The sequence below is a fragment of the Megachile rotundata genome, chromosome 15 (genome assembly GCF_050947335.1).
Source record: "Megachile rotundata isolate GNS110a chromosome 15, iyMegRotu1, whole genome shotgun sequence".
Taxonomy (NCBI): Eukaryota; Metazoa; Arthropoda; class Insecta; order Hymenoptera; family Megachilidae; genus Megachile; species Megachile rotundata.
The window spans coordinates 11964374-11982150 of NC_134997.1; the positions used below are offsets into that span (position 1 = coordinate 11964374).

General features: G+C 40.3%; 1 protein-coding gene across 5 annotated transcripts in view; it reads left to right on the plus strand.

The window, feature by feature from the left end:
- siz (Brefeldin-resistant Arf-GEF family protein schizo) overlaps positions 1-17777 on the plus strand; it is a 67479-nt gene that overhangs the window by 13509 nt on the left and 36193 nt on the right. The window contains exon 1 of one of the 5 annotated variants that reach the window (XM_076540668.1): positions 10641-10696. The exons of the other annotated variants lie outside the window; for them this stretch is intronic. Within the exon in view, the coding sequence (XP_076396783.1) occupies positions 10656-10696 (41 nt within the window). The 5' untranslated portion in view covers positions 10641-10655. Of the gene's footprint in view, positions 1-10640; positions 10697-17777 lie in introns of those variants that run through there. 5 annotated transcript variants of the gene reach the window in all.

A 17777-nucleotide genomic window follows, 5' to 3' on the forward strand; every position in this document is an offset into this window, starting at 1 on the left:
GAATCTGTGTGTGTTCGGAACTGTGTCGAAATCCTTCTGTGTTTGTATCTTAGCTCGGAGCGTGTTTTGCCTGCAGGGCGAGCCGAACTCTCGGAACGCTCCGGGTTGTTCTGTGTTTGGTGTGAACGCACCTTTACGCTTTGCATGTTGTTGTCTCCGGAGCGTCTGGATGCACCCGTTCATTGATTCTACGGGCACGTTTTCACGTGACAGTAGATATTTAATGACGTGATTTCCTCGATGCGGAGTCCTCCTTGATGTTGTGAGTCTGTGTTTCGTTCTTGCCACGAAATGTCATGGGTTTCGTGTCACGATGTTGTAACTACTTTATATATACTTTAATAGTGTCATGATCAATTTATATGTATTGTAACAGTGTCACGATCAATTTATATGTATTGTAACGGTGTCATGATCAATTATAAATCAGACCAAAGTTATAAATAAATCAACAAGCTTAAAAATTCTGAAATTTGTCATCAGCTGACTCATTTTGATAAATGAAAGTGATGTTAAAATCTCGTTAACAAAATGATAAGCCTGTCCCAGTTAATTAAAGATAAATTAGTTGATTTGTGTAATTGAACGTAATATCAACACGGATTGAAAGAGAATCGAAGCGTCATTAGGTTTGTCATAGTAATGTTATATTTGTCAGCTACACCACGAAATATATAGAGGGACGTGGTTAAAAGCAAATTAGACTGCGCCTGTTTATTATTCCCAGAAAAAGCGTGGACAATGGCCGAACGATAGCTTTGTACAGAGACAGGATGCAGGAAATGAAGCGATCGATCATCGGGAACCAACAGCGTGTCCTGTGCCGAGGGAAAAATAATTGTTCTCATGAATTCAATGAAAGCGAGCCTTAAGAACATCCATGAAACCAAAGGACGCTGTAGTATTACGAAATGAAGCTTTTGAAACGTTTAATAAAGGATTTGCGAACAAAAAATGTGCAAGCGTCATCAGAAATATGCGTATAGAGTATTGTCGAATGATCGAACAGTCAGCAAATGGTAGTCGCGTTCTTTCGATCGCTGTGAAACCAGTGGCGTAACTGTCTGGGGATCGCTGGACGACTGGTTTCTCATAGAATTTATGTTTGGGTTGTTCGTTATTGGGATTTGTGCAAGTTTTATAAATCCACGCGGTGTAATTTCTCGCTCTGTAATTCCATGCGGTGTAATTTCGCGCTGCGTAATTCCACGCGTTGTTAATTCTACGCGTTGTTATTTCCATGAGTTATTAATTCCACGCGTCGTAATTCCAGGCGTTGTTAATTCCACGCGTTGTTAATTTCATGCGTTGCTAATTCCACGCGTTGCTAATTCTACGCGTTGTTAATTCCACGAGTTATTAATTCCACGCGTTGTTAACTCCATGCGTTGTTAACTCCACGCGTTATTAACTCCACGCGTTGTTAATTCCACGCGTTGTTAATTCCACGTGTTGTTAATTCCATGCGTTGTAGTTCCACGAGTTATTAATTCCACGCGTAGAAGTTCCACGCATTAATAATTCCACGCGTAGTAGTTCCACGCGTAGTAGTTCCACACGTTATTAATTCCACGCGTCGTAGTTCCACACATTAATAACTCCATGCGTCGTAGTTCCACGCGTAGTAGTTCCACACGTTATTAATTCCACGCGTCGTAGTTTCACGCTGTATTAATTCCACGCGCCGTAATTCCACGCGTAGTAGTTCCATACGTTGTTAATTCTACGCATCATAGTTCCACGCGTCGTAATTCCACGCGCCGTAATTCAACGTGCAGTATCTCCACGCGCCAGATTACCACGCGTCATAATTCTATGCGTTGTAAATGTTCGCGTAGTAGGTCCACACGTTGTAAATGTACGCGTAGTAGTTCCACACGTTGTAAATGTACGCGTAGTAGTCCGCACATTGTTAATTCTACGCATCATAGTTCCCCGCGTCGTAATTCCACGCGCCGTAATACTGCGCTCCATAATTCCACGCGCCGTAATTCAATGTGCAGTGTCTCCACGCGCCAGAATACCACGCGTCATAATTCCATGCGTTGTAAATGCACGCGCCATAATTCCACGCGCCGCAATATCATGCGCTGCAATACTACGCCTTACAATTCCACACGCTGTAATTCTGCGCGCCCTAATTCCAAGCTTGCAATTTCTTGCTCCCAACTTTTACGCGTCGTAATTCCATTCATCGAAACTGTTGAAATAAATCAGTGAAAAAATTCATGCCTAAAAATGGTAAGGTCCTGACCATTACTGTGGTTATATGTCCGGAAAAACGCAAGGTCAAACGTGCAGTTACATTTTACTGCTGTTCTGCTTAGAAAGTTTGTTTTCAGTCAGTTCGACAAGAATGTAAAGGCAGGACATACCTGGTCATAGACTGTTTCCTACATTTAGTATTAAAGTTTATACATTTTTTAAACTGTTTTTTTCTTTATAAATAGTCTCACTTTCGTCATAACCTCAACAGTACTCCACGCGCCGCAATTTCACGCGCCATAACTCTACGCTCAGTAATTCCCCGCACCGTCGCCAAGAATCCTCAGCAACGAAAAGCAAATGAAGATAGTAAAAAGTTACGCCAATGGAAAGCAGCGATCCTTTTACCTGTCGCAGCCACGTCCCACGGACAGATTAAATGGCAGTTGGTGTAATCACACGAATAAACTAGTTTCCCTATAGTGTTGGGTCGGCGTTCGTAGCGCGTGCCTAGATAGCGTGCTAATACGTGCCATTGGGATTAGAGAGGCAGTCTCGTCGATTAGGGAGCGAATGAAATTTAATTTGGTCGTGTTCGACAGATCCTATGGGATTTTACAGACACCGTTTACATGGATTTAATAACGTCCAATCAAGGAGACCGATTAACCCCTTCATTTTTGATCGTGGACGTGTTAGGGTTGCATCAACTCAATGTCACTGCTATTCGGGTCACGCACGAATTTGTACTTGAGCCACTTACCTAATTTATCAGCGTCACTGACAAATAATCCTACGGAATATCTGGAAATATATTTAGAAAATAAAATTGAATTATTATTTGTTATCGACTATTTATTTTTTGTCGACTCTCTCAAACACCGTCAGTAAATAATTTTATATCGATAAGATGTACAAAGTAGTCCAATGATCTACAAATTAATTTATCAGCAAGTATTGTAATGATACGCGACCGCAAAGTACACGAAAGCCACAGTTGGTTATACGATGATACTCTTTTTTATTGCTCACGGTACAAGTGGCGAAGCAGAAATAACGGGAAACAGTCGAGCTCTTTTTACCCGATACACATCCAAGGGAGAAACAAGCAGCAGCCATACCACACGCGTGCTTAGACACACGCGTTGCGGAGGCCTGTGGTTTTAGAATGACCGAAGAAGGCTCGTTCACGTGGGTTGAACCGTCACCCACTAACGCTCGAACGAGCACGTCGACTTCTTTGCTCGCGTGGTCGTTTCGCTTCGATCAAACAGCTTTACCAAGCTTCTACTCGTTTCGTTATTGGAACTTGCTACACCTGCCGCCGCGTTACACATTCATTGTAACAATTCGTAAAACACAGAATTCGGGGAGTTAGGGAGTTGGAAATTTGAGGATTCGGGAGCCCTGAATTTAGGGATTTAGGGAGTGGGAAATTTGGGGATTTGGGAGCTCTGAATTTGGGGATTTAGGGAGTGGGAAATTTGGGGATTTGGGAGCTCTGAATGGGGGGGGTTAGGGAGTTGGAAATTTGAGGATTCGGGAGCCCCGAATTTGGGGATTTAGGGAGTGGGAAATTTGGGGATTTGGGAGCTCTGAATTGGGGGAGTTAGGGAGTTGGGGATTTAGGGAGTGGGAAATTTGGGGATTTGGGAGCTCTGAATTTGGGGAGTTAGGGAGTTGGAAATTTGGGGATTTGGGGCGCCCCGAATTTGGGGATTTAGGGAGTTGGAAATTTAGGGATTTGGGGCGCCCCGAATTTGGGGATTTAGGGTGTGGGAAATTTGGGGATTTGGGAGCTCTGAATTGGGGGAGTTAGGGAGTTGGAAATTTGAGGATTCGGGAGCCCTGAATTTGGGGATTTAGGGAGTGAGAAATTTGAGAATTTGGGAGCTCTGAATTGGGGGAGTTAGGGAGTTGGAAATTTGAGAATTTGGGGCGCCCCGAATTTGGGGATTTAGGGAGTGGGAAATTTGAGAATTTGAGAGCTCTGAATTGGGGGAGTTAGGGAATTGGAAATTTGAGAATTTGGGACGCCCCAAATTCGGAAAATTAGGGAGTTGAAAATTTGAGAATTTGGGAGCCCCGAATTCAGGAAATTAGGGAGTTGAAAATTTGGGAATTTTGGACGCCCCAAATTCGGAAAATTAGGGAGTTGAAAATTTGAGAATTTAGGAGCCCCGAATTCAGGAAATTAGGAACCTAAGAACTCATAACTTCATTTGCAAACGTAAAAGTTATGAAAACTGACTCGAGAACGTCCAGTATACCAATAACCCGTGATTGACTCACACAGGACAAGGTTATCGCGTAGGCTTGCATCGAACCCACGCTTTATCAATCACGTGGCAGTGATATTTCAGGTATAACGATTCCCAGGTATTCAGAAGAAAAAAGCGCGGTGGATCAACTTCTGTCGTTCAAGTATGCAAAACACGAGACGGAGGTCCGAATTCCACGGTCGACCTTCCTTTTGAACCGGTGGAGCCAACACATAGGCCGTAACGATCACACGTGCGCAACCACTATTGATTGCCAGCGTTCTCTCGTATTGTCGTCAGCCCTTGTCGACCCTCTTCTTCGACTCGCTTACACTCGCTACAAGTTCACGAAAATAGCACGTTGCATGCCACGAAAATAGTACGAGCGGAGAAAACGATCTACGTGGCTGACGACGCAACCCTTGCAACGATCCTGACACGACCCTTTATGCTTGACTGTGAGTTAGGTATGCTGAGGAGAAAGTACCGTAGCCTCATTAGAATTTCGCAGCCTCTTGTTCTCCTATCTTTATTATATTTGACGGCTGCATATTAAATGTGTTTTGTAAGGTACTGATCCGATTACGTGTCAGCAGGTGGCATTTGTGATACGTGAATTTAAAGCTTGATAAAAATACGTAAGCACATCCATGTACTCGATATAAAACTGCTTACTATCTTAAATGATTACTGGTTTCATAATGTACAGCCTCTGCCTTGAAGTCATGACATAAGTGTCATGAAATGCCACATGTGGCACAGCGATTTAAAGTTTGAAGCTTCAGAAAAATGCTGTATGAACGCGTCATACATATTCTTCAAGAAGAGATTACGGCGCGTGGGATTGCAGCGCGGGAAATTACGGTGCGTGGAATTACGACACGTGGAATTACAACGCGTGGAATTGCGACGCGTAGAATTGCGAAGCGTGGAATTAATAACGCGAGGAATTACGAAGCGTGGAATTAATAACGCGAGGAATTACGAAGCGTGGAATTAATAACGCGAGGAATTACGAAGCGTGGAATTAATAACGCGAGGAATTACGAAGCGTGGAATTAATAACGCGAGGAATTACAAAGCATGTCATAACTAACAATTAAAAATGTAACGCAGTGTAAAGTTCTAAAAATACGACTCTACACATGACACACAAACAACCGTATCGTTAACAAAATTTAGTTCGAACGCAGAACTTACGTGACAACCCAACAATACATAGCTTTCGCAAGCTGGAAACAGAGACACGTTCGATTGTATCGTATTTCGAAGGGTGAAAAACGTGTGGAACGTGGCTGAATGAGCCCACGCGCATTCCGTTTCCCCAAGATATTGACATTGGCCCTTTTCCACCGGATCCAATTGTTTTATTATGCAGTGACGGAACTCGGTTTCGAGGATTGGCACAGTTTCAAGCATCGAGCCGACGTCTACGACGCTCTGGAGACGCTTGTCGACGGTTACAGACGCCTCAAGCCGCGACGATATCGAACCGTTCTAAATCACGTAAAATACGTCTCGGAAAAGTTCGCAAACTTTGTTGGAAATTTCTACGTTTATGAATTTTGTGGATTTCAAGAGTTTTAGAGTAGGGAATTTAGGTGGGGAGATTTGGAAATTGGGGGATTTAGAGAGTTGGAAATTTCAGAATTTGGGATTTTATTAATTTCACGCGTTGCTAATTCCACGTGGCGTAATTTCACGCGCTCTAATTCCACGCGTAGTAATTACACACGTTATCAATTCTACTCGTTGTAATTCCACGCGCTATAATTCCACGCGTTGTTAATTCTACGTGGCGTAACTCCACGCGTTGTTAGTTCCACGTGGCGTAATTTCACGCGCCGTAATTCCACGCGTTACAATACCCCACGCGTCGTAATCCCACGTGCTCTAATTCCAAGCTTGTAATTTCTTTTTTCACCTGTCTTTTACGCGTCATAATTCCACGCATCGGAATTTCACGCGCCATAATTCCACGCTCTGTAATTCCACACGTTATCAATTCTACTCGTTGTAATTCCATGCGCTATAATTCCACGCGTTGTTAATTCTACGTGGCGTAACTCCACGCGTTGTTAATTCCACGCGTTGTTAGTTCCACGCGTTGTTAATTTCACGCGCCGTAATTCCACGCGTAGTAATTCCACACGTTATCAATTCTACGCGCTGTAATTCCACGCGCCGTAATTCCACGCGTTACAATACTCCACGCGTCGTAATCCCACGCGCCCTAATTCCAAGCTTGTAATTTCTTTTTTCACCTGTCTTTTACGCGTCATAATTCCACGCATCGGAATTTCACGCGCCATAATTCCACGCTCTGTAATTCCACGTGCTGTATCACACACAAGAACCCGCAGTAACGGAAAATAATTGTAGATCCTAAAATGTTACGCTAATAGAATGAATTTTAACTACGTTATAGTTTGAATTTTTAACTAAAATTGTGAATATTAAAAAAAATTTCTTCTCAGTTACGAGGTAATGTTTCAAAAGCTTGTTAATTGGATCAGTTTCAGTTTTCAAATTCAACAGTATTCTACCTCGTTTAATTGTTCGATTACGTTATATTTGATGCGTGGTCACTGACGATACCCATGGTAATCAACGTGCTAAGCGGAAGAGACTGTTAAGTCCGCGAAAAATTAATGTAACAATTTAAAGCGTGAGAAATGTCGAAACTAAAATACAGTCTAGACAGTTTCAATTCTACTAGATATAGGGACAAAAACTTCTCTCTATTTATATGACAAATATCTAATAAACAAAGCGAGATTTCATTTAAGTTTCCTTGGCTTGAATAGTTACGATTTTCCCCGACTCCGCACTTTCAATGACACTTTTAAATAAATAAAACCGTCTCTAAAATACGAAAGAAACAGATATTTCAACGTTGTCTGAACGAGAATACGTATATAAAGAGAATATCGTAGCGTTTCACGATCGAGATGGTAGAAAACGTGCCGAGAGGTTTCAGGAATGGTACTATTGATTTTTGGCTGCTCCTTTTTCGACCCCATCCGTCTGCGATTCTGTCCCCTCGAATCATTCGCCATTACTTCCCGTGCACCCTTCTCGATACGTGCATTTTATATACCACCATGTGTTCCTTCGTCACGTTTGCCGAATGCTGGTGAAATAAGTGGCTTGGAAAGAACCATCGTATCTTTAATTACACTCTCTTCCTCCTCTCTGCTCGCCAGTTTTTAATCTGCTTCTTAATGCTCTACTGGCTTAAAAACTTTAATTAATTCAATTCAATTTCTATTCTCGTTACAGTCGTTGCATAGTAACAGTTTATGTATCGACTTTGAATGTCTTTTTTTCTCCTGCATGTTTGTTTCATTGCACGTTTTATAGAATGTTCGTAAAATATAGGATGTTACTTTTGTTTATAGAATGTATCGATGTCGACAACGTTGTTGAGGTTTTCAATTAAAAACGCGTTCGAAAACACAATCACTGTCGTGTCATTTTTCCGATACTTTCCGTGTTACGTTGAAATTGAAATTTCTACTCAAACTCACGGGTTAAAGTTTTAAATTTGCAAATGAAGTTATGAGGTTCTCAAGGTTTTCGTGGGTTTTTAATTTTGTAGGATGTTAAATTACTCAAATTCGCAAATTTTCAAGTTCCTAATTCCCTGAATTTGGGGCTCTCAGATTCTCAAATTTCTAACTTTCGAAATTCCCGAATTTCCAAATTTCCAACTCACTGAATCCCCGAATTCGGGGCTCTCCAATTTCCCAAATTTCTAACTCCATAAATTCCCGCATTCGGGGCTCCCCAAATTCCCAAATTTCCAATTCCATAAATCCCCGTATTCGGGGCTTCCCAAATTCTGAAATTTCCAATTCCATAAATCCCCGAATTCGGGGCTCTCCAAATTCTCAAATTTCCAATTCCATAAATCCCCGAATTCGGGGCTTCCCAAATTCTGAAATTTCCAATTCCATAAATCCCCGAATTCGGAGCTCCCCAATTTCCCAAATTTCCAATTCCATAAATCCCCGAATTCGGAGCTCCCCAATTTCCCAAATTTCCAATTCCCTAAATCCCCGAATTCGGGGCTCCCCAAATTCCCAAATTTCCCACTCTCTATATCCCCAAATTCGGGGCTCCCCAAATTCCCAAATTTCCAACTCCCTAACTCCCCAAATTCGGTGCTCTTAATTTCTCAAATTTCCAACTCCCTAAATCCCCGTATTCGGAGCTCCCCAAATTCCCAAATTTCCAACTCCCTAAATCCCCGAATTCGGGGCTCCCCAAATTCCCAAATTTCCAACTCCCTAACTCCCCAAATTCGGTGCTCTTAATTTCTCAAATTTCCAACTCCCTAACTCCCCGAATTCGGGGCTCCCCAAATTCCCAAATTTCCAACTCCCTAACTCCCCGAATTCCTGCGTTGAAAAGTCAAAAAATAATACAAGTTTTCCTTAATTAACATACTGTTAATAATTTGTCTAACGCTACTTGTATAATTTCTGTAACAAAACGTAGTATATAAAACGTAAGATATGAGATTGGGAGAAAAAGGCACCCAAGAGCATCATAAAGCGAACAGAGTTCATGGGAAACAAATCGACAGACGTACGAACACCATGGTGGCACATATTGATCGACGAAGGCTTTATAACGCGTGGCTACCACCCTCGCACCAGTGGGGTGCAACATATAATTTTCATGAGACTGCTACACAACGTGTTTCCTGTCAAACGCATAAAGTTATCTCGCCCTGCAGTTGTTGCTGCCTCTGTTGGTACTCGCCAATTATTCACGGCCATTGCTGTTTGCCATCCCTTACTTTCCAATTTCGATAATGTAACCGAAGGTTATTTGTATTAATTCTTTACTGACGGTTTCGACGGGAAACTTGAGATATTTATTCTACTTTTACCTCGCTTTGAATTTTCACGGTGGCTATTCTCGTCGATAATGCACTTCACGAAATATTCGGATGGTAATTTTCCTTTGGTACTTTTAGTAATTTTACTTTAAATTATTTACACTTTTTCTTTATGATTTTTTAGTAATTTTACTTTAGATCCTTTACACTTTTTCTTTATGATTTCTTTTTAATTCAGGCACTTTTTAGTGTCGAAGTTGAAAATGGTTTTTACATCAGAATTTTCTTCATAAGTTCGACAAATTTTAAATGGGATTTGGAATTTTATTTAATACAGCTCAATTAATTGATAAGATACAATAAATCGGTGTGAAAGTTTCCTGCACTTATCACTCCTCTTGAAAATTGAATAATGTACAGTAAAGTGATTGATATAGGTGGGCGTAATTACTTCGTTATCAGTAATAACATTACAAATGATTCAGAACAATCGTGGGTCAATGACGAACCGTAGGAGGCGTTCCGAATCGATTAGTTATCTAATTGTACATTAAAATTCTTTGAAATACGTCCAGCAGAAATAGCTACGGAATTACGTATCATACTTGGTAAATACAGAGTGGAATTTCACTGTCAAGAATAAATCTATATGCAATCTGCATTGTTATTCTTTATTATCATTCTACACACAATCCTGTTTATTTACCTGAGAGAAGATTTAAGTCATCTCTTAAATCGACACGATTCTTTTTTATTTAATAGTAGTTTGAATTTCGCGGTTAATGCGACTGTATTTACCGACTGTGATCGAACGCTTCCGATCGGGGACGATTCGGATCGAGGCTCGCCGATCGGGACCGATTCGAATCGAGTCTTACCGATTAGGACCGAGTCTCACCGAACCGACACGACTCGATTCGAACGTCCCCGAATAGTTTCAGCTATAATTTTCCCGAGCTAATGCAAATGAATTTAAATTTTCCCAATTGTTAAATAAAATTCTGACCCATGAAAGACCTATTTTTTCACCGAAAATTGATTTAAAAAAAAAAAAGAAAAGGGACGAAGTATTAGTTTCGTAGCGCGGAAGTAAAAGACGATTTTCCCAATAGAATTCGCCCGGCGAGGACAATATATATCGTCGCGATAGAGCAGATAAGATAATGGAGCGCGGTTTCTTTCTTTTCCTCCAATTTTTTTTATATTGTTTCCGAACACGCGTCGTTCTCGAGAGAGTGTGTAACGATCTTTGCGTCGCGACGTGGCGCGTCCCGCCGCTCCACATGTCGAGTTTCCGTTCCCAAGACGGATTTCCGTGTGCAGGCTGGCTTCTCGGTGTCATGTGCTTCCTGGACGTGTTCCAGAGGAAATGCAGCTACAGGTAAAACCGTCTCGCGCTTTTCTTTCGTACCCAGCTTTCTAAACAATGTTATCTTCATCCTTGAACGATCGCCTCTTTCTACGTTACTCTTTTTTCTCTTCCTGTCTTTCGAGATTAATTGCTGATAAACGGAATAGTTTGATACTCGTGCATATTAGGAAAAATACGATCGATTAAAAATACAACTAGGATTATATTTAATTATATTAGACTGCATGATAACAAATGATAAGTTACAATAAAAAATAAGTTTTGTATTTCTATGTTACAGGTAAGCCGACTCGCAGTAATATTTGAACAACGTGTAAAGTGAGTAAAGATCTGATTTCATCGAGTGTAACATTAATACTCGAGCTTGTTAATCGTCTCGCTAAACAACTGATTTATCACAACCTTCAAGTATTCGGTTGAGATATATCTCGATATGTACTCGATACTCAATTCCCGATATAGAATTATGCCGAGGAATGTTTATTTTTTAAATTCAATTACAAACTGCATACTTTCTATTTGTAGAAAGTTTTTAATACTTGAGACACTAACAAATTCAAGTACACGTTTCAACATTACAAGAATTCATTTAAAGAATGCAAAAAAAATTCATGAATGTGCATGGACTGCAATGCGCTGAATGACTATATGGGAATTGTGAAGCGCAATATTTAAATGTATTCAAACTGCAGTCCGTAAAAATTTGGGTGCGTAAAAATTGTATTAAATCAAAGTTTAATGAGTGTGGATTGCAAGGTTTCATGTTTGAGCGTCCTCGAATTGCGGCGCGGCAAATTTAAATGTGGAGAATTAGGATGAGTTACGTTCGGGAGTCCCGAATTGAGGCGCGCCAAATTCAAATTTGTAGAAATACAGTGCGTTGAATTCGAACGCTCCTGAATTGCGGCGCGCCAAATTTGAATCTTCCCCAACTTCCACGCGTCAAATTGAAATATATAGAATTACAGTGTGTGAAGTTTGAACGCTCCCGAATTGTTACGCGCCAAATTTGAATCTCCCCAACTTCAACGCGTTAAAGTGAAATATATGGAATTATAACGCGTTGAATTTGAATGTCCCCGAATTGCGACGCGCCAAATTTGAATCTTCCTCAACCTCCACGCGTCAAATTGAAATATATAGAATTGCAGTGCGTGAAATTCGAACGCTCCCGAATTGCTACGCGCCAAATTTGAATTTTCCCAAATCTCAACGCACCAAATTTGAATTTCCCCAAATCTCAACGCACCAAATTTGAATTTCCCGAAATCTCAACGCGCCAAATTTGAATTTCCCGAAATCTCAACGCGCCAAATTTGAATTTCCCCAAACCTCAACGCGCCAAATTGAAATTCAAAGAATACCAACTTACTAAAAAATTCTCCTCAATATTCCTCCCGAATTTCAGCTCCGATAGAAATAATTTTCCGCACCTGACCATGATGCTGGAACATAAGTAATCGTATCGGTGAATGGTTCAACTAGGTCACTCTTATAGTCGTTTTATTATAGACAAGGTCGCTTTATCAACTTCGTATTTATCTGCCTGTGATCCGTTTCTTTTCTCCCATCTACTCAAGTTTTTTTTCTAAACTCTTTTTCTATTTATCTATTATTTGTATTAGTAATTCTTAAACATCTCTTAACGTAGTTATATTTAATCATCTATAAAGAAAAGTATCGAGATGTGCTCTTATGATTGCCCCATGATTTTATGATCAATTACATCCCAGTTTTTCACGCTTGAAACTGATCACCGTTCACATCACGTCGCAAAGTATAAAAAGGTATAAAACGTGCAATTTTAATCTTTATGTGGAACAGGAAGTGAAAGTGCTTTTACGCTGTTACGTTTCACTAAATCCTCGAGATACTTGAGTACTTATGATTCTACTTGTCTTATGAAATAGTCGATCAAAAACGTACGATCATCGTGATTTAGCAGTAAATTATAAGCAGTTAAATCTTGATGTCAAATTATAAATTATACGCGGAGATCAAAATATTATTATGAGATTGTAGAGTATGGTTAAAAAATTACGGAGAGGAGTAACATTTTACTGGGGGCTGTAAATCTGGATTATGGGAATTTTTTGCGAGTGACCTGGTTAAATATTTAAATAAAATAAATAGGGGTATAAATCGTATAAAGTGAATCAGTCTTTTTTTACTGGAAGTCAAGTTAAGAAGATAAGTCGTAAATCCACGCTTCGTAATTCCACGCGTTGTAATTCCATGCGTCGTAGTTCCACTCACCGTAATTCCATGCGTTGCAATTCTATGTGTTCTTAATTCCACGCGCCGTAATTCCACGCATCGTAGTTCCACGCGCTGTAATTCCACGCAGCGTAATTCCATGCGCCGCAATACCCCACGCGCCGTAGTTACACGCGTAGTAATTCCACACATTATTAATTCTACGCGTTGTAATTCCACGCGCCGTAATTCCACGCGCCGCAATACCACGCGCCTTAATTCCACACGTTATTAATTCCACGCGTCGTAGTTCCACGCGTTAGTATTTCCATGCGCCGCAATACCACGCGCCTTAATTTCGCACGTTATTAATTCCACGCGTCGTAATTCCATGCGCTGCAATTCCACGCACTGTACTTCTACGCACCGTACTTCTACGCGCTGTAATTCCACGCGTCGTAGTTCCACGCGTCGTAAGTCCATGCGTCGTAATTCTACGCGTCATAATTCCACGCATCGTACTTCTATACGCTGCATTCCATATGTCGTAATTCGCCAGTCGACAATAAATCTAGATCACAAGAATTTTTTGCGAATAACCCCGTTAAAATTTAACGGGGTTAATATTTAATATGTAAATAAAATAGTGGTATAAACTCCATAAAATAAATCTGTCTTTTTTACCTGGAAGTAAAATTAAAAACGGGGTTAAAGTAGATAGCGATCCTCCACTAATTTTGATAGAAAATTTAGAAGAGAAGGATCACAACAGAGAAATTTCTGTTTATCGAAATCAATCGATTAGAATGATCGCGTTTCTCCATGTAATAAAAACTTAGCGCAACGAGAAATTTCGTCGCGTTTTTCATCGCTGTCGGCAGAAAGAGCGACCTACAAAGGGTCCAGTAAACAGATGTATTATGCATAACACGAAACGTTACTTCATTGCAATTTTTCTTTTCTTATCGGCGCGTGCGAGCGAATTCCCAGACACGAAAGTCTCAGCGAGATCGCGATTAGTATCTCGTTCGCATTCGCTGATGCAAATTGGATCCTCATGGATGGTCATTGTTGACGTGGAAGAGGGGACCGCTCTATTTTAATATGAAAAGAGAATATGGGAAGAAACCGTGGCTGGAACCGCGGCTAAAATTGTCGAAAGTTGACTGCGGGCCAAGTTTAACGAATACTTGCACAGTTTAGTGTTTCTGCTTGAAATTTCGATATCGAACTATTGTTGCATCTTCCAATATTTTTTACAAGCGAATATTACAATTTTTTTGCTGTTGGGTACAGAAAATTCGAGTCAAGAAGAGTAAATTTATTAGAAAGATAAAATAATAAACTATTGTTACATCTTTCACATTGTTTAGGGTCATTTTTTTATTCTTTGTGGGTAAAGAAAATTCTGAAATGAAGATCGAAGAGTAAAAAAGTGCAACACAAAGATAAAATGATAAATTAAAACAATACAGTGTAATAAAAAAAAATACATGTTAAAATAAGTTGAAAATACAGATTGTTGGTTATTTGCAGTCAGTGAAAGGCTATAAATAGAGTTGTATGTTTGAGAACACCGTTATTATAAATTGGGGGCGTTTCTAATAGGGAGAGACTTTCGTTGGGAAAACACTGGATCGTAGGAGGCCCGGAAATTGCGTCCATTATTGTCATTAGAGTTTTCCATGTTCGTCTAACTTTCACTCGTCGCACGTGACGTTGAAACAGTAGGTTTGCGTGTGATAACGATGCGTTTTCTTTGAACGGAGAAACAAACTCTTTTCGATCAGAAAAACAGATGATTTCTCCGCTACAAAACAACCCGTCTAATCCTGCATTTATTCAGATGTTTTATGCATGGTTTTAGACTATGTACTTCATTCGTATAGTATACATAGAATTATAAAATTAAATCATTATAAATTAATTCCTTGCTAGACTGCTTGGAAACATTGTCTAAAACATATGTATCAAATACGAGAAATTTATTGTTGGAGGCATAGAAGATTAACCGCTCGCTAATTCCCTGCTACAGGGGCTCTATAAGGACTTTACAATAATTGCAAAATTATCGAACAGTCCGTCTCTTCTTAAGAAATAGAATACACCTTATTATTAAAGGCACAGAAGCCTAATCACTCGTTAATTTCCTGCTACAGGGGCTCCACTGAGACTTCACAAGCTTTAGGAAATTATCTAACCGTCGCGTTTACTTGCGAAATAAAATATACATAACTCCATCAAATTACAATCTACATGCGTAACACGAAACGTACCATTATACAATATGAAAATATAATTATACATGATAGAGAACTAAATTGCAGTATAAATGCATACAAATTGCAGCGTTTCAAACCCAAATGCATAACAGTCGCAACAAGTTGAATTCGAATGCAGAGAAATTGCAATGCGTGAAATTTGCGGGCATAAAAATTGCAACACTAAATACGAGTGCATAGGAATTTTGTATAATAGTATATTAAACTTAGATGCATTCCAATTGCAGTAGGTTAAATTTGAGTGAGTGCGATTTATAATACGTCACCATATACGAAATTGCAATGAAGCGTTGAAATAGGATACATGATTATTGTGATGAGTAGCATTTGGTTGCATAGAAGTGCAATGCGTTGGATTCGGGTGCATTGGAGCTGCAACGCGTTGGATTTGGGTGCATAGGAGTTGCATAGCGCCGAAATCGAGTGTATAGAAATTGCAACGCGTCGAATTCGAGTGCATAGGAGTTCCATCGTGTCGAATTCGAGTGCATGGAAATTGCAACGCGTTGAATTCGAGTGCGTGGGAATGCAATGCGTTGAATTCGAGTGCATAGAAATTGCAATGAGTCGAATTCGAGTGCATAGAAATTGCAATGAGTCGAATTCGAGTGCATAGAAATTGCAATGCGTTGAATTCGAGTGCATAGAAATTGCAACCCGTCGAATTCGAGTGCATAGAAATTGCAACGCGTCGAATTCGAGTCCCTAGAAATTGCAACGCGCCTAATTCAAATGCATACAAATTCCAACGCGCCAAATTTGAATGCATCGGAATGCAACACGTATTATCATTCCTCAAAATCGAACATATTGCAACCCATTCAATCCCATCCCAATTTTTAAAGCGTTCTCCATAATATATTCACATGATACAACGGTTAAACATTGTAAAGATAAAATGGAAACAACAGCGAAATTGAACGTTTCAGCCCAGTTCGTGCCCAGATCGAAAGGATAGCATGGAGTTCCGTTTTCTGCCTCGATCCATTAACCTCCACGAATGCAAATGGTCGTCGAGCAAAGGCCAAGCTCTCCTGTTCTTCGAGACATTCTAATTCGAGGCGAAAGTCGACTCGTCGAGGTTTACCACGTGAATTACGCTTTATGAATCTTGCCCATTTATTCTTTCCTCTCTTTCAGAATTCCTACAGTCTTTTCTGATTTGTAGACTTATACCTGACCCAAAATCTTACACTTTCTAATTTGAACTCTTCTGAATTCCTTCGAAAGTCCTCAAAAAATTCTGTAATAATTAAACACTTTTAACTTTAAATTTAGTCAGCTTCATAATTTGCTTTGTGAACGTTCGAAACTTTTATCGTTGAAATTTTCCAGCAAGAAACTTCGATGATCTGCAAGCAAAGTTACCGAACTTCAAAGTACCTCCGTTCAATTTTACGATCAGTAGGCGAAACTTGACGAGAGATCAAATGCGTGTTCCTGGCTCCTTGATCTACTCTTTCTTGCTCCTTTTTACTCTCCTTATGGCTGGCATCCGCGAGCGTCCTCGAACGCAGTTTGCAAACCGTTCCTTGGCATTTCTTCTGCAACGACAGACCGTCTCCGCCTGGTACGAGCTAATCAGAACTCGTTACGTAAAGACACGCGGACACGGCCGACGGCATGCTTGATTTTCCATTCGCCGCAACAAACCTTTTCAGTCGAGTTTCGGTGACCGACTGCTAAATTATTATACCTCTTGAATTTCATTCACAAAATTACTGTCTTTCTATTTATTTATCACGCTGTATAATTATTTTTTTGTTAAACGCATACATGAATTTCAGTATCGTACAAATATAAAGTGTATCGTTAATAAAATTGCGAACTTTCTGCCAGCTGTGATAATACGATTAATAATTGTGAAACGAACAGATAATGAGGGATCAAAATAAGGCGATCGAAATGATCATGAGGTGATCAAAATAGGGTGATCAAAATGATCATAAGGTGATCAAAATGATTATGAGGTGATCATATCTTCTGTTCAAGTCTTCACATATACTCTTGCTTTTATGTCGTTTTGTGGAGTCGCTTCAAACACCCTTGAGATTGCAGCTGCTTGGACTTCTATTCCTACGAAGAGATTACGGAGCGTGGTATTACAACGCGGGGAATTATGGTGCCTGGAAGTAAGACGCGTGGAACTACGACACGTGGAATTAATAACGCGTGGAACTACAATGCGTAGACTTCCAGTGCGTAGGAGTACGGCGTGTACAAGTACGGCGTGTGGTATTGTAGCGCGGGGAATTACAACGCATGGAATTACGACGCGTGGAATCATTGACGTGTGGTACTACTACGCGTGGAATTAATAACGCGTAGAACTACAATGCGTAGAATTAACAACGCGTGGAACTATGATGCGTGGAATTACGATGCGTGGAATTAACAACGAGTAGAACTACAATGCGTGGGACTACGATGCGTGGAATTAACAACGCGTAGAACTACAATGCGTGGAGTTAACAACGCGTGGAGTTGCGGTGCGTGGAATTAACAACGCGTGGAACTACCTTGCGTGGAATTACGACGCGTGGAACTACAATGCGTGAAGTTACGGCGCGTGGAATTAACAACGCGTGGAACTACCTTGTGTGGAATTACGG